This window comes from Neofelis nebulosa, chromosome 2, assembly GCF_028018385.1.
Source record: "Neofelis nebulosa isolate mNeoNeb1 chromosome 2, mNeoNeb1.pri, whole genome shotgun sequence".
NCBI classification, from domain to species: Eukaryota; Metazoa; Chordata; class Mammalia; order Carnivora; family Felidae; genus Neofelis; species Neofelis nebulosa.
In genome coordinates this window covers 202,825,625-202,848,059 of record NC_080783.1, presented here as the reverse complement: position 1 = coordinate 202,848,059, position 22,435 = coordinate 202,825,625, and the positions used below count along the sequence as shown (strand labels likewise).

General features: G+C 49.2%; 1 protein-coding gene across 1 annotated transcript; it reads right to left on the bottom strand.

The window, feature by feature from the left end:
* Positions 1–7,987: 7,987 nt before the first annotated feature.
* On the bottom strand, positions 7,988–20,487 carry TRIM63 (tripartite motif containing 63). Its single transcript, XM_058718539.1, has 9 exons — positions 20,168–20,487; positions 19,144–19,316; positions 16,178–16,346; positions 15,313–15,408; positions 13,935–14,168; positions 13,164–13,186; positions 12,687–12,811; positions 9,778–9,849; positions 7,988–8,584 (listed from the first exon to the last, which is right to left on the bottom strand). The coding sequence occupies exons 1-9, from the start codon at positions 20,324–20,326 to the stop codon at positions 8,574–8,576; spliced, it is 1,062 nt and encodes a 353-aa protein (XP_058574522.1). The 5' UTR covers positions 20,327–20,487; the 3' UTR covers positions 7,988–8,573.
* Positions 20,488–22,435: the final 1,948 nt, after the last annotated feature.

The window sequence follows — 22,435 nt, the reverse complement described above, 5'->3', positions numbered from 1 at the left end:
CAGCCACCTCACTTCTCTCGGCCTGTGCCCCTTTTCCTGTGTTCCCACAGATCCAGCATCATCTTGATCTGAAGGCAAACATGCTCCTAGTCCAAGTGGTGAGTTCTCCCCCTCCTTTTTTCCACTCAGTCTGGACAAAACCGTGTCTGGATCTACTTGTTACCAGGGGACACCCCAAAAGGAAGTGCCATGCTGTTTGCTTCAACCCCTTTCCATGGTGGGACACCACCAGAAAGGTCAGTCCTCCTGTTATAGGTCCAGTCTGTTTCCAGGTCAGCAGGATGCCCTGAATGAAATTGAGACCACGCATGGGAGCTCCATTCCCTCCAGCAGGTCACTCCTTTGAGAATTGGCAGCCAGCCTTTCCCACTATGCAACCTCCTCTCTTTCTTTGGACTCACGCTTGGGTTGTGTTCTGAAAAGCTGGAACAAATTTGACAAACTCCCAGATGAAGAGGTATAGCCCTCTGACAGAACTGTTTCTTCTGATACTATTCCCCAGCTTGACCTCCTTTGCTGGAGCTCCAAATGGTCGGGAGTTCCATTTGGGTCTTGCTTGGTTTCATGGCCCTAAATCGGGACCTTGAACTAAGAGCCTCTTGCAGAATATGTTTGGCTGCTAACCAGTCACCTCTTGAGATACTGGCTACTGACTCTCACTGTTCCTCCTTCCCATAGACCCAGGTTATTCTGGCTGTATGTGGGGGCTTTTCCCTCATTCGTTTCCTGGGTTAACAGCTATGATAATTAGAGCCAACTGTGGTTAGTCTACTTAGGGAAGAGGACCCTAAGGAATATTCCCAAGCAGCTGCCGAAACTCCTTTTGTTTCAGGGAAGCTCCCTGTCCTCTCTGGCCTGAGAGGAACTGCCTATTCCTTCTTGTTGGTGAAAAAACATGGCGTCTGTTCATCTATCTGACCTTATCTGCTCATCTGGCAAGCTTTAGAATGGGGAACCCTCTTTCTCTCCCCTCTGGCAGCACTTTCACCTCTTCTTCCCTCTCCTCCTCCTGTTCCTGCACCACCGTGGGTGCAGCCTGAACAACTGGTTCGTATACCATTTTTGGTGCTTATGGTGCCTTTGGCTCTTCCTTCAACCCTTGCTGTCAAGGAGCAAAGAGCACCCCCTTGGACTTACACCCCTCACTTCAGATTTCCCCACCAGTGCCCCAGGTAAAAACTGGCAATGGAGAACAAACTGCTTAACTTTTAAGTGGACCAAAGTGGAACACAATTCAACATTTAAACTAATTGAAACTTATTCTACCAAGGTTTGCTGAAGATCAAATAAGCTCATGTTAACTCTGTTGCAGTTTGTCAGCAAAACGATGGCTTGTCTCTTTCAAAGTTTTCATGGGGAATTGTTAAAATCGTTTTTGGTAACCTGAAACTTTAAAGTTTTGCTTGGATGATAGATTGGATTGAATTCATTGGACATCTAGGTCTTTTCCTAATAGAATGGAGTGTTAAAGCATTGATTACTGAAAGTAGGTTTGTGTTTTTCACTTCTTATTGCAGAGGAACTAAGGATATTTGAGTGTGTTGAAAAACATGCTTTGTGCTTAATTGATTCATAAATTTTCCATCTAAACAATTCTGGTGTAACAATTCACCATTGGTCACTACTTAGTTTTCACTGGAGACTAAGGTTCTTTTTTTTTTTTTAAATAGGAAATTTGTTGTCAAATTGGTTTCCATAAGACTAAGTTTCTCTTAGTTCAAAATTCTGCTAAATGTATTTAAGACTGATGGAAATAAGGGGGAAAAACTATGTAGGAAAGTAAGAAATGTGTAAGAAAGATGTAGGGAACGGGAATATATTTTTGTTGAAAGAAAAGAAAGTAATTTTGTCATAAAATGAGACTGGTTGTTTGGAGAGAAATGGCTTGGGACAAAACCTGAATGCAAAAGAAAGTTGCACAGGGTTTGTGAAGGGAAATCTTTGGAACGGAATTTTACGTGTGGTCAGGATGGACTAAGATAAAAATGAGTGAATTTTAAAGGGGCACCTGGGTGGCTCAATCAGTTTAGTGTTCGACTCTTGATTTGAGCTCAGGTCATGATCTCACTGTTCCTGGGATCACGTCCTGCATCAGGCTCTGTGCTGACAGCCTGGAGCCTGCTTGGGATTCTCTCTCTCCTTCTCTCTCTGCCCCTACCTTGCTCACACTCTCTCTCAAAATAAATAAATAAACATTAAAAAAAATAAAGTACACTGGTATAAGACTGAAATTCTGCTTTCGCTCTGTTAAAAAGACAGTTTTCAGGGTGCCCGGGTGGCTCAGTCATTTAAGCACCTGACTCTTGATTTCAGCTCAAATCACTATCTCATGGTTCATGAGTTCGAGCCCCACGTCAGGCTCCACGCTGGCGATGCGGAGACTGCTTGGGATTTTCTCCCTCTACCCCTCCCCTGCTCTCTTTCTCTCTCTCAAAAATATATAAATAAACTCAAAAACAAAAAGACAAAGTTTTCTCGGATTGTTATCTGCTCTTGATAAGAAAATGTGAACAAAGTTGTTTTTTCTTTTCTTTGCCCAGAAAAACCAGTTTCTACGTTTTGTCTTTATCAGGTCTTTGATGATCTGTAATTCTATTTAGGCATGTGCTTTAAAACTTTCTAAGGTTTTTAACAACCCAGAGATTCAATGTGTCACAGAAATAACTGAATTTCCTTGTCAATTCCATCATAATAAACTCTTGTATCAGATTGTTAACAATGTCCATTTTGGAGTTCCTTGTATTTATAGTTATTGTTCTGATGCTCTTGAGAACCATGTTTCATCTTCAAGGAGATTCATAAGAATGTTGACAAATATAGGTATTTGGTATCTTTAAGTTCATAAAATTTAAATGGCTAAGAACTTCCAGAACTAACTAAAAAGCTTCATTCAAACTGAACAAAAATTAGTAGCATGGAACTAAATGAACTGAGGAAAATGATTATGGTTTTTGTGACTCTTGCTTAAAATATTGCTGGCTCTCTAATGTTTGCTCTTCCAGATTAAGGAAACTTTCTCATAAGATATCTATGACTCACAGAAATGTGATAAAGTATTCATTTGTAAAACAATTGAAGCCTTTAATTTTTCTGTCTCTACCTGAGCCCTCTGAAATTCAAAAAGTCTCAGTAAGTATTCTTTCATTCATGACAAGCATAGTTATTTACATAAGTTCAATAAGAATCTTTTCTCCTTATAACAGGACACCATTGGAAACATTGGTTATTTTACAAAGGCTTTGACTAGAATTTCATATTTGAGAGAGACATACATAGTTCAGATATGACCAGACAGCTTTAAGGAACTAAGATTGACTTTATTGAAACATGAATCCAATAAAGCCCCTTGGAACTAGGTTCTTTTTTTTTTTTAATGTTTATTTATTTTTGAGAGAGAGAGAGAGAGAGAGAGAGTAGGGTAAGAGAGAGAGGGAGACACAGAATACAAAGAGGCTCCAGGCTCCGAGCTGTCAGCACAGAGCCTGATGCAGGGCTCCAACTCACGAGCCATGAGATCATGACCTGAGCCGAAGTCAGCCGCTTAACTGAGCCACCCAGGTGCCCCTGGAGGCTTAATAAAGCCCTTTGGAAATGTTGGCCTGATACCTTGCTTACAGATTTCCCAGGAGCCTTTAGCAGGTGAGTAAAGAATGTCACTTCTGGCAGGTGCAGGAAGTTTGGGATATTTGGGGGACCTAGAGAAGAGGAATTCACCCAAATCTACAGGTATTGCAGGCATGTCTGATGGCAAGTATTTGGCTTGGCTTCCGGCCTAGAAAGGCTACTAAGAGTTCAATTGAGATTCCTTATGAAAAGTTCCAGCAAAGCAAATTTTGAAAGATCTTTATAATCAATCACTATTCTTGTTGAGTTTATGTAAATAATTAGGCCAAGTCTGTTAAAATTGGACTTGTTTTTTGGACAAACTAATCTTGATTTGGCTCTCTCAAGAAATAAGGGTGATTTTATTTTTTTATTTTTTTCAAGTTTACCTTGAGAGAGAGAGAGTGCAAGTGGAGGAGGGACAGAGGGACAGGAGGAGAGGCAGAGAGAGAATCCTTGCTGTCCAGCACAGAGCCCGATGCAGGGCTCAGTATCATGAACTGTGAGATCATGACCTGAGCCAAAACCAAGAGGTGGAAGCTTAACTGACCGAGCTGCCCAGGCACCCAAGGGTGATTTTAGAAAGGAAAATTACGTTTCAATAACACACCTTTATGGATGCTAAATTCTAGTTCTGATTGTCTTTGAACTTTTGTGTTTGTTGTTTGCCTAAGCTAGACAGCTTGAGGTAAACTTCAGAGAGAAATTGCCACAATAGCTCATGATTAGACAGTCTTCGTGCTTGGTATTCTGTGGGGATTGCAACAAGACCCCATGGGCATATGATTTTTTTTTTAAGTTTATTTATTTTGAGAGAGAGAGTGTGTGCACATGAGCACAAGCAGGAGAGGGGGAGGGGAGAGAGAATCCCAACAGGCTCCGCGCTGCCAGCTTGGAGCCCGACATAGGGCTCAATCTTGTGACTCTGGGATCATGACCTGAGCTGAAATCAAAAGTCCGACACCTAACCAGCTGAGCCACTGGGGTGCCCTGACACATGATTATTTGAACAGCTGGAAAATGGAATGGCTTCCCCGACAACTGTATAACTCACATAGCACCTTGACCGATGCTGTGTGGCTGGGATGACAAAATCCCTCCTTAAAAGCCAGAGCATACCCACGGCATGGGGTTAACTATGGACTTATGAAGATAATGGATGGCCCCACTTTCTTTACGATTGGATTGGATGATGCACTTGGGGAAGCCCATACCCCCAGATGAGCCTTCCCCCACTTGCCAGTGATTCCTCGTATTTAGGATATTGTTAAGGCTAGACCTCAAACAAAGAGCTCTTCTTGATGGTTTTATCCCTTAGCCATATTTGTCCCGGGAACTACCTCTATTGATAGAAAGTTGCAAATAGAACTTTAGCCAAGCATACAATGGCCATCTTTAACCAAGCCCAACTCACAGTTATCCACAAATTAAAAAGGTTGCCCTCCAAAACTGATGATCCTTGATATCCTAACTGCAGCTCAAGGAGGAACCTATGCTTTATTAAAACACAATGTTATGTATGTACTCCAGATTACCGCAAAAGTATGACAGGGTTACTAACCGACATAAATACTCACATTGGCGCTTTAAACGATCTCTCTCTCTCTCTCTCTCCTTTAATGATTGGTTCAACTCCTGGACTGGAGGAAGATTTTTGTCAACTATCAAAGGGCTCTTCGTTGGGCTTCTTTTTCTTTTTGTTATTCTAATTACACAGTATGTTATATCCCTAGGGCAAACTGTCCCCACCATTAATGACCATCAAAACCATTACAACCCAAAACCTGATCCCTCTTTCTCACATAACATACATCCAAAACTTAGATCCAGGGATTGAGTGTATCGTGACTCTTTGCAGGACAAAAAGCTACTCGCACCTGTCAGGACTGGACCCTGTTGAGTCCTCCTAAACACTCCAACAGTGGAAAAACTTCATGGCTTCTCCGCGTGGATCCATCTTTCTAGAATCGAGACTGCTCTAGCCCCAGATGAGGAACCCTTGGCTAAGTACAGCTCTAAGCTGGTTGGAGATCTACACCTGTTATTCAAACCAGACTCCGGTGATACACACCCGGAGGCCTAGAAGCCCATGAATCCAGCCTATCGCCTCATTCAATCTCTCTCATTCAATCATTCTATATTGTCCTTAGAAAAACTCCCTAAATACTCTCCTCCCAAAACTCTCACATGATTTCTCCTTCCCAATTCCAAGACTTCATTCTCAACCGTTTCTTTCAGGGTGTCCTTTCCAAATCTACTTGATCAGAAATCATAACTTACCTGGAGTTTCCCCCCAGCCTTGATGTCCTGCTCTCACAGTACAATCCTCATCCCCTTTGGGGGCTTTCTTATCATAACCTTTTGGTTTCCACCTTCGGGGCCATGCATCCTAAGGATGGTTTTCCTGGAAAGAAATCTGTTCATGGCTATCCTAACTCCTTCCCTTCTTAGGGCCCCTGGCCTCAATATTCCTACTCCAATTACTGGTCCCCCTCTCTTTAATCTCTTTATTAAATTTGTCTCTTCTAGAATCCAACAATTCCATATACAAATAATGCCTCGGAGCACCTGGGTGGCTTAGTCGGTTGAGCGTCCGCTCTCGATTTTAGCTCAGGTCATGATACTAGGGTTGTGGGATAGAGCTCCGTGCTGACTGTGGGGTCTGCTTGGGATTCTCTCTCTTTTCTCTGCCCCTCTCCTGCCCACTCATGCACTCGTTTGCTCTCAGATAAAATATTTTAAGTAATAATAATAAAAATAAAAATAAAATACTTTCTGTAAAGTGAGCTCCCCAGGACACTAGTTCTGGAGGATGTCACATGAATGAATAAGTTGGAAAATACTGTGTTAGATATTTAATTTGCAAAAAAAAAAATGAAAGAAAAAATGAAGAGGCAGTATTTCAAACACCATGAATCAGATGGACCAATCATCGTCTAGAGTTGTAGTTTCCTTTATGGCAGGACTGCTCAGAGCCTTTGCTTTGCTGCTGTGTTCTGAATGTCGTAAAAATGGGACATCCTCGACAGCGTTCCTCAGATTTATAAGTTTGCAGGGCTTCAGACCCAATTAATGTGTCTCCTCAGATCCGCTCAGCTTCACCTCTCTCCTAGCCCTTGGGCCCCTCCGGCGGCAGGGATGGGGGTGGCTACTTTGGCCTTGGTCATTACCTCATCCCCTAGCACTGGTGGCTGGCTGCCTTGGCCTTCCCCGGATGAAGTCTGGTGGGCTTCAGCAGAGCCACTGTTGTGCCCACTGCGGTGGGACCAGCACCCGTGTCCAACCCCACTGGACCACTGGGGCTCTGCTTACTCCACCACGTGTAGGCCCAGGGGTACCCGGCCTCCCCCGAAGCTGCCCCAAGGGGTCAAGTGGTGAAACCTGGAAGTTCAAGGGAATTAACCCTCTGGCAGGCCACTTTGATTCTGAGACAAGAGACAAAATTCCCTCGTTCTTCCCTCTGATGAACTGCTTTGAGCCGTATTGTGTTATGACCTGCTAGAAACATCTCACGTGGGGCGCCTGGGTGGCGCAGTCGGTTAAGCGTCCGACTTCAGCCAGGTCACCATCTCGCGGTCCGTGAGTTCGAGCCCCGCGTCAGGCTCTGGGCTGACGGCTCGGAGCCTGGAGCCTGTTTCCGATTCTGTGTCTCCCTCTCTCTCTGCCCCTCCCCCGTTCATGCTCTGTCTCTCTCTGTCCCAAAAATAAATAAAAAACGTTGAAAAAAAAAAATTAAAAAAAAAAAAAAAAAAAAGAAACATCTCACGTGACTGAGCAAGGGGCGGGGGTGGGTGGGGGGTCCTCTTGGTGGAGCTGTGGCCAGCTCAGCTATGTGACACTCTGTATTTGCTTCCCTCCTTTCCTGCCTCATTTCTACTGGTTCTCATTCTGGCTGCCCTGGGATCGCTCCTAGACTAAAGCATTTTTTTCTAATGTTTGTTTATTTATTTTTGAGAGAGAGAGAGCAAGCGGGAGAGGGGCAGAGAGGGAGAGGGAGAGAACCCTAAGCAGACTCCGCGTCATCAGCAGAGACTGATGCGGGCCTCGAACTCGCAAACCATGAGATCATGACCTAAGCCGAAATCAAGAGTCAGACGCTTAACCGAATGAGTCACCCGGGCACCCCTAGACTAAAGCATCGAAGCTTTCTTTGCTTCAGTCTCTGAAGAACCAGAGGACAAAGCATTGAACCTGTTTCTCCGAGTGGATTTTCCACGAAGCTCCCGTTGGGAAATGCTAATTTAGAGAATTCCTTCTTTGTCGGGTTGGACATCTAGCCTGGCCCTTACTGTCTGCCTCCTGCTGCACATTTTCCATCCGTTCGTTTGTCCAGCCTCTCCGCGCTCCCCTCTCGGGAACAACGAGGCGAATGAAACCCCAGCTCTTACAGTAATAACAGAAAGAGAGTGCTGTGCGTTTATTGAAACGACATATAACACAAACTCAGTTGCCGTCCCCTGTGTCAGGGACAGGCATCGACACCTGTACAGTACAGTATCCCTTTCTAGGCCTGCGAGTGCCACCCAGCCCTCCCTCGGAGGAAAGGAAGAGGGCAGCTGTGTCAGCCCGGCTCCCCTCCCCTCTTCCTAACAACAGCCAGGCCCGCGATGACCCGGCATTATCATACAAAAGTTCCTTTACAAAAAGCACCAATTGGCATACATATACAAGTATATACAAAAATCACATTTAAAAAATGTACAAAATACTCCATTTTGCACCAACGTGGAAAAGTGTCCCGTGTGGTTGTTTCAAGCACGTTTCCAATTCTGGTTCAGTGGCTGCTGGACACCGTGGTGGGGGTCCTACTGCCAGTCCCTGCTCTCTGAGCAGAGAGAAGATACACCTTCCCATTGCCCCTCCAGGGGCCCCGACCCCTCCCACCCTGGGCCTGTCACCAAGGCAGCTGGGCCCATCCCCACCCTCCCCAGTCTCTCTGCATCTAGAAGGTCTCTCCCTCATCCAGCTCCTTACTGGTGTCCTGAAAGAAAAAGACCGGGAAAACACAAGGTGAGACAGGGCACAGGGGGATCCGGGGCTTCCCAAGCCACGGTGACAAAACGATCAGACTCCAATTCCGGCCTGGCCTCTTCTTTTTAAACCCAAACAGAATTTAGTTGTCAAAACACCGTGGATAGCCCATCCAATGCAAAACTCCAGAAGAGTATCCCATATTGTTCAACTGGATTGGAATTTAGTTCCAATAGTAAATTGGCTTGAAAAATAATTTTAGCACACATGTGCTAATTAGCAAACATGTCCCTTCTAGGTGCCAGACATTGTGTTAGATGATCATCTAATTTACTCTCCACCATAACCTTTTGAGGTCAGTAGTATTTTGTCCCCATGTACAGATGAGTAGCCCAAGACTCAGAACGTTGGGAACAGGTCAGGATTATACTGCCAGTATGGGGCGCCCGGGTGGCTCAGTGGGTTGAGCGGCTGACTTGGGCTCAGGTCATGATCTCGCAGTTCCCAGGCTCAAGCCCCGTGTCATGCTCTGTGCTGACACCTCGGATTCTGTGTCTTCCCCTCTCTCTGCCCCTCCCCTGCTCACGCTCAGTCTCGCTCGCTCTCGCTCTCTCTCTCTCTCTCTCTCTCAGAAAGAAATATTTAAAAAATTTTTTTTTTTTTTTTTTTTTTTTTTTTTTTTTGGGACAGAGAGAGACAGAGCATGAACGGGGGAGGGGCAGAGAGAGAGGGAGACACAGAATCGGAAACAGGCTCCAGGCTCCGAGCCATCGGCCCAGAGCCCGACGCGGGGCTCGAACTCACGGACCGCGAGATCGTGACCTGGCTGAAGTCGGACGCTTAACCGACTGCGCCACCCAGGCGCCCCTAAAAAATTTTTTAAAAATTTTCAGCTTTCTGCTGGTCAAACAAAACACCTCAGTGCCAAGCCTGGTGTCTGTTACACTGTATTGCTCTCCACTCAGGAAGGTCATTTAGATATAAAATGGGAGCTTTTTATTATGATTAGGTTTTTTTCTTTCCTCTCTCTAAGGTTAAAGGGAACAGGACTTTGCCTTCACAAAGGCGTCAAACACGTATTGGCATCATCGCCCTGTATTGGCATCATTCCCAGGGTCCCGCGTGGCGTTTTATACACCATCAGGACTTCATGTTGTTGAATGAATGAATGAATGAATGAATGAAGGCAGATGGATGTCTTACCTTCTTCCTTTCCCTCTGTGGACTCTTCGTCTTCCTGATCTTCTTCATCAATGAACTCTTCCTCTTCCTCATCTGTACGTGACAAAGAACAATCGTATTAGGATGAGGCCGGTTCCTCAGAGAAGCCGCTCGAAGGGGCACCAGGCAGGAGACCGCACTTCTCCAAACCCCTCCCTCCCCATGTCCCCCCTCCCCCATTAGGGCCACGTGGCCATGCAGCGACATCAGTGGCCCCGGAGGTGACGGAGCCCGCCAAGCCTAAGCTGCAGAAAGCCCTGCTTCCTTCCTCCTTTCCCCGGCCTCCTCCTCCTCGTTTCCCACAACCCTCCAAGGGAGAGGGTTCAAGCCGCTCCTTTGCTCCTATCACTTGACCTACCAGTGACCAGAGGGGACTTTGGGAAAGCACACCTTGTGCTTGGGCACATCTCTCAGTTAGACAGGTACATATCACCTGGAGAGAATGGACAAAACACTCGAATTCTCAGGGATCAGAGTCCTTGTCTTGAAGGAATTTGCTCAGCCTTTGAAATCTGCTTGCCTAGCACTCCCTGTCCGGGTTTCCTCATTCCACAGCCTACAGAGGGGTGGCTATGTTGGTGGGGGACACTCCTGGGGCCATCCGCTCCAAAGCTCTCTGGAGCGAGCCCCAGACAGGCAGTGACTGAGCTGCAAAACCTGTGTCCTCACCTTCCCATTGCAGGACATTGCCTCCAAGCTCCACTAACACGGGACGTTTCTGTTCTCTACCCCCCTCTCCCGAGCCACTTCCTCGATGCTTTGGGGCCCTGAGGGGATCACCCGCAGAGCCAGAGCACTTGTCCAGAGTGTGTAGGGAGAGGTTTGAAAGAGTTCATGCCTCCAACAGGTCAGCCCAATTTCCAGCTGCGTAGCTGGGGGTCTGTGCATAACCCAGGGGTTTCTGTTGGTTTTGCTGTTTAATTATCACAATGTAACTACTCTTAGCAGCCTGTGCTGGGCGCATATTACGTGCCAAGTGCCATGTCAAGCCTAGATGCATTGTCTCAGAGAATCCTCACCAGGGTCTTGGGAGCCAGATGGCCCTTGATGGAGTCCACAGGGCTACTTACTAGCCGTGTGGGCTCCAGCAAATTACCGACCCTCCCTTGGCTTTATTTCCTTAACCACAAATGGAGATGACAACAGAAACTACCTCATGAAGTTCAATGACAGAATTTAGGTCACAGGCTTAGTGCCTGGGACGTAGAAAGTGCTCGATAAATGCACTCCCCCATTTATATACCCTCAGTATGAAAGACCTGAGCCTCAGGGCGATCGTGGAAGGCAGCGTGGGTCCCACAGTGTCGTGCTGTTCACACAGTGCGATCCACTCGTGACTGTCTTAGCTTAAGGAGGGTAAGAGTGGAGCAGATGATCCACAGTCATGGACGTGCCCAAGTCCTTTGGCATCTCAGCTTCGGGACGCACTTGGTCCTTACCCGTGAACGTGGTATTTTGGGGTTCTGAGCACAGATTCAACACCAGATTCTACAAGCTTGTGGGAGAGGTGCCAGCTCTGTCTTTCTCAGTTGGTCAGCGGAGCATCACCTCTCACATCAGTACGACATTCAGCAAAATTGGATCCACTCTCTCTGTTGCTAAATAGCTACCTTGCAGCTGTGTGACCTTGAGCAAATTATTAAATCTTTGCTCTTTATCCAGTTTCCTCATTTTCCCTTATTATTTCTCCCTTATTATTGTTACGATGACGCTGCTACAATTATTATAGATACTCTATGACAGAGTAATTACAAACAGAAATGAGGATATAATACAGGTAAATTAAGGTGTGTGAGTATCAGAGATGTAGCATTAAGAAGCTGAAGCGAAGACCAGCTTTAGGCAATCACTAGGACATGTCTAGTATCTGACAAGCTGCTCTGTGTTAATATCTTATTTGTTGCAACAGCACCATGATGTGGTCACTATTAGTAGGTCCGTGGCTTTTTTTTTTTTTTTAAGTAGGCTCCATGCCCAACATGGGGCTTAAAGTCACAACCTTGAGATCAAGAGTCCCATGCTCCTCCAATTGAACCACCCAGGTGCCCCTCATAGGCCCATGTTCAACCTCATTTTGAAGTTAGAAAATGCAGCTCAGGGGCACCTGGCTGACTCAGTGAGAGGAGCATGCAACTCTTGATGTCGGGGTCATGAGTTTGAGCCCCACGTTAGGTGTAGAGATTACTTAAAATAATAAAAATTTAGAAAGAAAGAAAGAAAGGAAGGAAGGAAGGAAGGAAGGAAGGAAGGAAGGAAGGAAGGAAGGAAGGAAGGAAGGAAGAAAGACTAAGAAAAGAAAAAAGAAACTAAGAAAGAAAATGCAGCTCAGAGAGGTGGTGGGGGGTGCTCACCAAAGGTCACACAGATAACAAGTGGTAGAACCAGGATTTGAGGGGCACCTGGGTGGCTCAGTCGGTTAAGCGGCCGACTTCGGCTCAGGTCATGATCTCACAGTCTGTGAGTTCGAGCCCCGTGTCGGGCTCTGTGCTGGCAGCTCAGAGCCTGGAGCCTGCTTCAGATTCTGTGTCTCCCTCTCTCTCTGCCCCTCCCCCGTTCATGCTCTGTCTCTCTCTGTCTCTCTCTGTCTCAAAAATAAATAAACATTAAAAAAAAAAAAAAAAAAGAACCAGGATTTGAACTTAATCTGCCAGACTGCAGTTGCCATGCTCTTTCTACTGCCCCATGCCTCCGTGCAGTGGATCCAGACATAATTTATCGAGCACCAATTATGTACCAGGCACTGTGCTAGGCTCTGGGCTCATCCAGAAGTTAGCTATATGAGTTTGAGAGTTTGCTAGTGTATCTGCCTGCACACGGGGCTCAGTAGAAGGGAAGCAAGTTTCCAGGGGTCCAGCGGGAAAGTACATGCATGGCACAGCCACCTCCTTTACCTGTCCCAAAGTCGATGGCCCTCAGGGTGTCTGCTATGTGCTCTAAGTCCAAGGTAAAGTAGTCCATGTTTTCAAAGCCCTGTTCTGTCTTCCCCAGCTGGCAACCCTTGGAAGCTTCCACAATGCTGTGAGGGAGGAAGAGAGAAACGGGGCGGGGGCACAGGGTAAGATTTCTGGGCCTCAGTGAAAGAAGAGGGTGTCTCAGCTCCAACCCGCACCTGTGCACATACTTGTGCCCACACCCAGGCCTTGCACCTAAAGGCTCCCCCTGGAGGGTGGAGTGTTTCCTCTCCAGTCACAAGCAGAATGGGTGGTCCGAGAAGACAGGGGATGCAAAGACCAGGAAAGCTAGCCTGAGGTAGACCCTCCCAGTAGACCTAATGCAAAGGGGGAGACCCACTGGACAGAAGTGAGAGGCCCTGGTGGGAGCTAGGAGCTAGGCGGGAGCTAGGATCAGAGCTCTAGAGAGACACTGACCTTTTGATGAGTTGCTTAGCACTCTGTGGGAGGAAAGAGAGAGAGCAAAGGTTAGGACTGCAGAAGAAGTAGCCCCAAGAAGTCAGCAAAACCAGTCACGGTGCCACAGATGGGCACTTGGTGCCAGTCCCTAGCCCCCTTGTGACCTGCTCCCTGCCCCGAGTTGAACGGAGCTTGTACCTTTTCCCTCTGTTCATGGTCCGCACAGGTGTTGGTCATCACCCTAGGACCCATCCACTGTCGTGGCAGGAAGCTTGGATTTTAGGGGTATCATTCGAAACACTCTTAAACCCCCAAACCTCCAAGATGAGAATCATACCCTAGTCACCTTTTTATACCCAATGTCTTGTGTTCTACAGAAAAATTTCCTGTATTTCCTAAGCACATACTGTGGACCGGGCTTTGTGCCTTATAAGCTGATCCTTTTCTGTCTCCCCCAACAAGCTGTTCTTAGGGCAGGGCTGTGTCTCAGTCCTCTCTGCGGCTGGCCTACAGTTGGTGCTCAACAAATGGCCTCCACATGAATACCACATTTTGTAGCTTACAAAGCCATTTCACAAATACCCTCCTATTTGATCCTTATAAAATCAGCTAAGAGGAAGGAAGGTAGGAATTGTTGCAGGCCCGTTTTACAGACGAGGACACTGAGGCTTAGAGCTTTAAGTGGTTTGCCCCGGGGCACGTGGGTGACCAGTGATGGAGCGTGGCTCACACCTTAGACAGAACTGGTGGGTTGAAGCGACTTGCCCACACCCTCCTAGTCCTGCTCACCAAGAGAAAGATGGCCCCACCAGGCTCGTCCAGGGACTGGATGGCTGTCTCCACCAGCTTAGTGGATTTGTCCAGTTGCTCCCGGTACTGCTGGATGAGGGCCTCGATGAAGCTGAGCTTCTCCTCCTGCTCCCGCGTGATCCGCTGCAGTAACTCGCTCTTCTTCTCGTCCAAGATGGCGTACAGTACGTCAAACTTCTGGCTCAGCTCTTCCTTCACCTGGTGACTGTTGTCCTGGGGACAGAAATCTCAGAGTCACATCCTGTGGGGTCCTCCTCTCTATCCCCAGCACTTCCCTCCTGGGACGGGTGCGCTAGGAATAACAGGTCTGTGGCTGGAAGACAGAAGACAAGCTGAAGGCCTAGCCGAGGCGTCATAGCTACTTAGCGCACCAGTGACGTTTGGAGGCTGGTGTCACGGAGAAAGCTAGCCCCTTCCTCAAAAATAGACTCCAGGGTCAAGTGGGATGATGGATTCTGGGCTTCCTGTGTGCTCCCAAGCCACTCTCCTCCCACCCCCCCCTCCCCCCATTTTACAACCAAGACTGGATTTGGGAAGCTCTACATCTGCAGGGGCAGAGAAACAGTTCTTCCTCTAGTGGCCTCCTCATTGAGGCTCCCTGCTCTCCGACATAGATGTTATTACATCTTAGTTTCCTTACCTGTAAAATGGGTATAATCATAGTATCTCATAAGAATGGGGGCTCTAGCATCCTGTATCAGACTGGGAGCACCTCGTGAGTAGTAACGATGTCTCCCTCCTTCCTTTGAGGCCATCCTTCACACAACTCTTCCTCCCCTAGGAGTATGATGACCCATTCCCCCCCCCCCCTTCTCATCCCCAGGCCCCACATCAAGTGGAGTGGAAAGTCACGGATGCTTTTACAGGGATAGAAAAGTGTCCTTCTGCCTCTACAGTGTCGCTACTCACTGTGTTGTGGCCCATGGACCAGCAACTGGGGCACAAAGAAATGCAGAATCTCGTGCCTCCTTCCAGACCTACTGAATCAGAACTTGAACTTTAATAGGATTCCAGGGTGGATTTGAATGCACTTTCAAGTCTGAGAAGCTTTAGTCTACAGCATATCAAAGACAAGGCTCTGAAACCTACAAGTGCTGAATAAAATACTGAGAATTATTGTTGGGATGCTCCTGAAGTCAGGAACCAGGTCTGTCTTGTTCACCACCCCGGCCTGACACAATGTTCCAGAATCATTTGGTAAATGCGTGGATGAATGGATTAGTCGGTCCCTCCTCCACCATCCCTGCCTCCAGGCCCCAACCATTAGCCACAACCCACAGGGGAGCCTTCACCCCAGAGACCAGGCTGCACCAGGAGGCTTCAGACCCCCAGAGTCTGAAGTTCTTCTTCCCCTCACCTTGGTTACTCGACAGGAGTCCTCCAGCTGAGTGATGATGGTCTGTACTCGGTCGTTCCCCGCCACCAGCATGGAGATACAGTTACTCAGCTCCGTCTAGATGGGGGGAGGGGATGGGGGATCAGGGGAGGAGAGACAAAAATAGTCTCAGGGCCTGTCTTCTTGGGGGTGGCACCCTCACTCCCCTCTCTGCTAGAAAGAGCCTCTTGCTGAGGTGCAGCTCAGGGCCAGAGCAGAGAGCATCGGAGAAACACCGCATCCCTTATTTTGCAGATGAGGCCCAGAAAGGGGAAATGAGGAAAAAGCACAGCAACATTCTGGCAGAGGAAGGGCTTGTTTCTAGGAAAGAAGGGATGCAGGAAAGAAACAGAGTTGGAGAGTTCTAGAAGGGAGAGATCAAGAGAAGGGTGGGAGGCAGGGAAGAAGTGTCCGGAAAGAGGGGCCACAGCTTACTGCATGGACAGGATGATAGGGCTCCCACAGGCCTGGAGGCCAAGGGAGAGGGCTCCCAGCCACCCCCTGCTTAGGAGAGGTCACCAGCACAGGAAGAGGTATCTGGGCCCAAAGCACACTGGGATGTAAAGGTCGTGGCCTGAGAGGACCCTGGTGGCCTGGCCCAGGGGTCCGGTCTCTCCCCTGTGGCCACACCCAGATGCTCTCAAGTGGCTCTAAGTATAACCCATGAGCTCAGCCACCTCTCCCAGGAAGGCAGGAGCTGCTGTCCCTGTGGCCTGGGAAGTCCCTCCAGAGGGACTATTCCTGAAAGGCCGGCTCAGCAGATCTACAGGGATCACATCCACATCCTGAATCATCTGGCCATGCCTGGCAGACCCAGGCTGGGGGTAGTAGTGGCACCAGCCAGTACCTTTTGTCCCTGGAAGACGCTCTGCAGCGGGGCCACCTCACAGGCCTTGTGAGCCCCAAACACCTTGCACATGGAGCACGTGGGCATCTCGCACGTGAGACAGTAGATGTTGATTTTCTCATCTTCGTGCTCCTTGCACATGGGGTGGTTGCCCTTCTGTAGGGGCCGACTGCAGCGGAGAAGAGTCGCAAGTCACACGGTGAGCGTTCCGAGTCCCTGCCTCCTCCCCAGCTCCAGGGGGCCACCCCCAGATCTATGGCCTGAGCTCTCAGTCATTGGCTGTTCCCAACCCTTTTCATTTTCTGGGGACCCAGAACCAGGAAAGCCGGGGACACCAAGGCTGTCCTCAGATCCTTGGCCCCAAACTCTGGGTGATGGAATTGCCATAGGACCCTGCCAGTGCAGGACATGGGAAAGGTTGTAGAATCCCAGAGTCAGAACCGGGGACATTTTTGAGAAGAGGAAACTGAACCTCAGAAAGGTGAATTGACTTGCCCAAGGTCACCCATCAAGTCAGGGCAGGGGAGGCAAGAGTGCATTAATCTAATTATAGTCCCCGTAGCTCTTGGTTACTACAGGCCTGACCTGAACAAAGCAATTTATACTCATGGCCTCACTGAATTCTATATTTAATCCACCAGACTGTAACCTCCACCACAGCAGGGAAACCTGTCTATTCTCTTCACCCCGGAATTTGCAGGGTACGGTACGTGTCTTGGAGGAGGTGGTAATTCAACAGGTGGAGAGAATCTATCAGCAAGTATGCCGTGAGGGTGTCATCAGGCTCAGAGAAGGAAGAAATGTGTGCGCCCCAAGTCACACAATCAGAAAAAGGGCAGCCCAGGGATGACCAACAGCCCAGCCTGAGCCTTGGCTTACAATCCAGAAAGTCTCTCCAGCGTCCAGTTTTCTCCTTCCCAAACACACATTCTTTCTCCCTTGGTCGTTTTCTTTACTTAGGGACTCTGGCATCTTATTTGTGCTTCTCTTGGGGTATCGGTTACTTCCTACCTGAGGTTCAGTTTTTTGGGGTCTAGAGAGCCAACACCGTGCCTACACCACCTCTGCTTTCCCAGCCCATACCACAGCAAGCATCTCATAAATGTCAAATGGCGACTGTCCCCCGTCCCCGCCAGTGCCTCACCCCTGAACAGCTTTGGACAACTGATCACACCCCCAGACATTATTGTCTCCGCTGGTTCTTAAATCAACCCCTCTCCAGACTTGTCTTTTTCCGTCTTTTAACCCAGCGCCCTCCCCACCCAACGCCGGCAGGGGTCACTCTCTACCCACCCACCCAGGGAATCGAGCTCTGGAATGGCTGTAGCGGCAGAGGTGAGGGAAGACCCTGAGGGTCTGGTGCCTGTGCCCACTGCCATCCCAGATGCCCATTCTTCCAACCCCAGGCATCAGCATCTGGGTTCAAATCCAGACTGTTCCTCCATTCACTCATTTTGTGACCTTGGGCAAGTGATTTCACCTCTCTGAGGCTTGGTCTTATCCCAGAGCCACTGGGATCATGGCATTTGTCTGCAATGAGCGTGTAGAGCCTGGCACAGAGCAGACCCCCCCCCCAAAAAAGGGCGGCTATCATTGCCATTCAACGATGTGGAAAGGCCTTGAAGGGTTCAAACATAACATGCTCTTCATAGGTCGACAGTGGGGGGCGGGGAGGCTACTGTTTAGATGCAATATTGATTTCGTTATCATGATAATGATCAGTAATGTATATGCACTTTTGCAGTGCTGAACTCCAGCAACACGAGAGGCAACAGCAGTCAGGAGTGTTCACCATGGAGTCAGACAGGCTCTCTCTCCGCTTCACACTTGCTGAGGAGCCTTAGACAAACCTCTGACCCTCTCTGAGCTTCCATTTCCTCATTGGAAAATGCGGCTAAGAATGCCGTATGGATTACTGTGAGAATTAAATAGGGATCGTGCATGGAAGATGCTTAGTACCGTGTCTGGACACGGGAGGTGCTCAATAAATATTCGATATTTTTAACATTTCCCATCAAAGCCCTATTTGACAGCCACAGTAACAAACCTCACTGTCCCCTTCTGCAGACAGGGGAAACGAAGGCTCAAAGACTCACCGGAGATTCCCACAGTAGATTAGTGACAGAGTCAGACTAGCAGACAGTTCCCCTGGGCAGGGCTTTTTCTCACTGACATTGGTCTGTCACCTCTCCTTAGGCAGGACACTGCCAGCAGGCGGGCACCTGGTGACGGTTTAGGACCAAAGGATGCGAGGGCAGCAGCCTGGGAGTCTTGTCAGGTGTCTGGATTTGTAAAGATCTCCCTGGTGGCCGTCTCTCTCTGTCTCTCCGTCTCTGTCTCTCTGTCTCTGTCTCTCTCTGCCTGAGACAGAGCTGCTGTTTTACAAACAGGGAGACCTGGGGCCAGATCTGCAGGGCCCGTTCCCAGCCCATTCCACTCCCCAGCTGGGAAAGCTTAGGTAATTGACTTCGCCTCTTTGAGCCTCAGCTTCCTCATCCGTGGAATGGGGATGATAAAAATCATGCCTGATCCACGGGATTATTGTGCAGCAGCCGGAGGAAGCATCCCCGGGGCCTGGGATGGTAGCTGTTGCCTTCACTATGGAGAAACTGGCCGCGTTCTCTCTGGGCCCTTTTCTCTGCCTGTCACAGCCACTAGCTGGCCCCAGGGTCTTCCTCTCCCTCCCACAACTCGGCCTTCCCCTGGTTCCTGTCTCAGTCTCTCCCAGGAGGGCAGCCTGGTGTCTGGGCCCCTTCCCATTCACGGAGTGACACCGAGAGCCAGTGTTGGAGATGGGAATGAGCCTCTGTTCTGCCTGAGGAAGCCGGACATGGCTCTCTGGACTGACCAGTGTGTCTCTTCCAGCCAGGGCACTGGATCCTGGGCCGATGGGAAGGAGCCTGGGAGAGCTGGGCACTGGCCATCTGGGGAGGAAGGACGGGCCCCCGGCAGCAAAGCACACTGACCTGGAACACTCCTGCTTGTAGATATCAATGATGTTCTCCACCAGCAGATTCCTCTGCAGGCCATACACTCCATGACGATCCATGATCACCTCGTGGCGGCAGGAGGGGCAGCGGAAACGGCCCCCAGACATGGACACAGACCCGACCCGATTGGTCCAGAAGGGATTTGCGGCCTGCGGGCGGCAAGGGCAGAGGTGAGGCCTGGGACGATCTCCCATCGTCCTTCTTCCTGCTTCCCTCAACCATTCTGGTCAAACCATTCGACCTGGAGCTCCCCATCCTGAGATGAGAGCCAGCCCACTTACACGGGGAACACTCGAGAAGGAACATAGCAGTCAGCGAGTTTGGGAGTCAGCAGACCTAGGTTCAAGCCACGACTATCCTCCGAATGACTTTGGGCAAGCAACCTTCTCACTCTTAAGCCTCCGTTTACCCATTCATGCAGTGGGCATTATCTCTACAGCCAACTATGAAGGCCTCTACTTGAAAGATAAGAGTAAGAGAACTTTTTGTAAAGGGCTGTTTCCCAGCCAGGACGCCCCTCCCATTCCTTTGTTAAGAAGATGGATCCCTTCCAGCCCCTTATTACCGGCAACAGACTTGAAAGGGAAGGTGCCTCTATTGCCCAGTGCCTCCTGGCCACCCTCCTCCTAAAGCTCTGGGCCCCCTGCCACCAGGGAGCTGGCTCCAGCCTCAGGGGTCTGGTTTCTCTCTCCTGCCTCTCCCACTTATCGCTTGAGGCATTTGACTCCTGATTGGAGAGTCAACTGCGGGCTCAGGGCAGCGGTGGGGGCTGCGGGCAGGGTGGGGAGGGGAAACACGCGTCATGGAGAAGGAATGGGGCAGCCAGAGCCGCCTCCGAGCCCCCCGCCCCCAGCCCAGAGGCCTCTGCAGGGGCTTCGCTCTAGACGGGAGAAAACCAGCCCTGGTTTAGAAGTCCTAGACTAAGAGAGAACGGCTTTCACCACAGGAACACCGAGTGGCCACCTGGGGCCCCAGGACGGGGCTGTGCCCAAGCACTGACCTGGAAGATGTCATTGGCACACTTCCGGCAGAGGTTGTGCTGACACGGCAAGATGACCACCGGCTTGGTAAACATCTCCAGGCAGATGGGACAGATCAGCTGCTTCTCCAGGTTCTCCATGGGGTTCCCATCCTGGATCAGGCTTGACTTATAATCCATATTGTCAGGAGGTTTGGGGGTTCACCTGGCTGCCTCCGTCACCTGCCTCACTCTAAGTAGACCTGGGGTCTTGCCTTTGTCTCAAAGTACCCAGCCAGAGCCTCTTTGCCTTCTTCTCCTGGCGCCCGAATTCTGTCTTGGTCTGCGGCCCCTCTGATATTTATAGCTGGGTCCTGGTCACATGAGCCCCAGGAGGGGACCAGCTGAACATTCCGATGCCAAGTGGCTGGCTGGGGCTTGAGTTTCCTCCAGGCCTGAAAGACCGGCCCTCTCAAATCACATGTAGGGATGAGCAATCACTGTTCTCCTGGGAGGAGGGTCGTAAACAAGAACAGCCTGTTCATGGGCAGGCGTGGGGGGAGGAGTGGGTACCAGAATTTCCTGCAGAAACTAGTCTTCCTCCCATACCAGCCTGGTAAGCCAGCTATGGGACCCAAGGAGTGGGCTACTGGGATTTGCAGGGTTAATAGCCGGTGATCCCTCACTGCCCTAAATCCCCTCCTCTAGAGTACTGACTAGCTCCCAAGTACTCAAGAAGAGGAGTCTGGGCAGTCCCTCTCTCTGACCCCATCCCTGAGCACAGCATGTTGCTAGAGACCTTCAGACCCCACCCCAGCTAGCCCATCCCTCCTGCGTCCACTGACCACTAAGTTCACTTTAATGATGAAAGGGCTTCCTTGAGACATAGTGCAGAACCCTTGTTTTATAGATTTTGACACTGAGGTCTAGGGAAAGAAAGGGCCTTATTCAAAGTCACTTAGAAAGTCAGTGGCAAAGCCACAAATCCTTTTCATTCATCAGACATTTTTCTCAGTACCAACTATACAGCAGACACCAGGGTGACAGATGGGTGAGTAATGCTTTTCCTGCCCTGAGAAGCTCACAGCCTAGGGAGGGAGACAAGCAGAAATAGCCATCACGTGGGGCCACAAAACCCTACCTGGACACGTAGAGGTTATCCAGATGCTCCCCTCTCCTCTCTGCACAAATTTAAATTTTTCTCTATGTTTTTCTGGACATCTTCTGTGGTGGCAGATGGAAGTCATTAGAGCAGTTCCAATGACTATTTTTAAGGGAGAATCTCATGCAAAGGGATATGGGGCCAGCCAGTGTCAGGGGCTGGGGCGAGAGCGGGAGCAGTGACAGCAGGCCTCAGGATAAGCCTAAAAGGCTGTAGAACATACAGCAGTGTCCAGGGTCTCATGAAAAAAGGGCGGTAGGAGGGTAGGTTGGATCACCTCAGCCTGGAGAAGAGCCTTGGAACCTTTAGACAAGGTCCAGTGAGTGGTGAGGGCAGAAGAGCCAACCAACTTTGGGAAGGGAAGAAAATGGGAGTGAGAAGAAGAGGAGTAACCAGTCACAGAAGAAGGAGAGGCCCAGAGGACAGGAGGATGAGATTTGTTGGAGATCTCTGCTGTGATGTTCCAACAGCACCTCAAACTCATTATACCCCCCAAGCAGAGCACCTAGCTTTTTTTTTTTTTAAATCTTTTTTTAAGTAATCTCTACAGCCAACGTGAGGCTCAAACTCACAACTCTGAGATCAAGAGTCACGCTTTCCACCTACTGAGCCAGCCAGGCACCCCATGAGGCCGGAGAATTTTAAGGAGAGGGTGGTCCCCCCCAAAATATTAACGGCTAGCTTTTGCTGAGCACTTACCAAGTGCCAGGCACTGTGTTAAGCACTTCGCATGCATTGTTTCATTTCAGCACCCCAACAGCCAACAACGTAAGAACTGTTCTATTCCCATTCCGCAGATAAGGAAACTCCAGGACAAACAATAAAATAACTGACATGAAGTAACACAGATTGGAAGGAAGGGCTCTAGGATGTGAATCCAGATGTGCTTGACTCTACTGAACTGCAGGTCAACACTGCCAAGTCAGCTATTGGTTGGAAGAAGGGGGAGGGTTGAAAAGAGGCCATCTCTTCTTCCTTGCTCACACAGCTTTGTTCGGACATCAGCACCGTTCTCCAGGGAGGTGGACTTCTCCAAGGCCTCAGGAGACTAAGCCTTAAACCTGTCAACATAATCCCATTCTCCTTTGCCTAAGTGACACAGTTATGGCCTCGGAGACCCAAGGACTCACGGAAGTGGGCTAAAGATG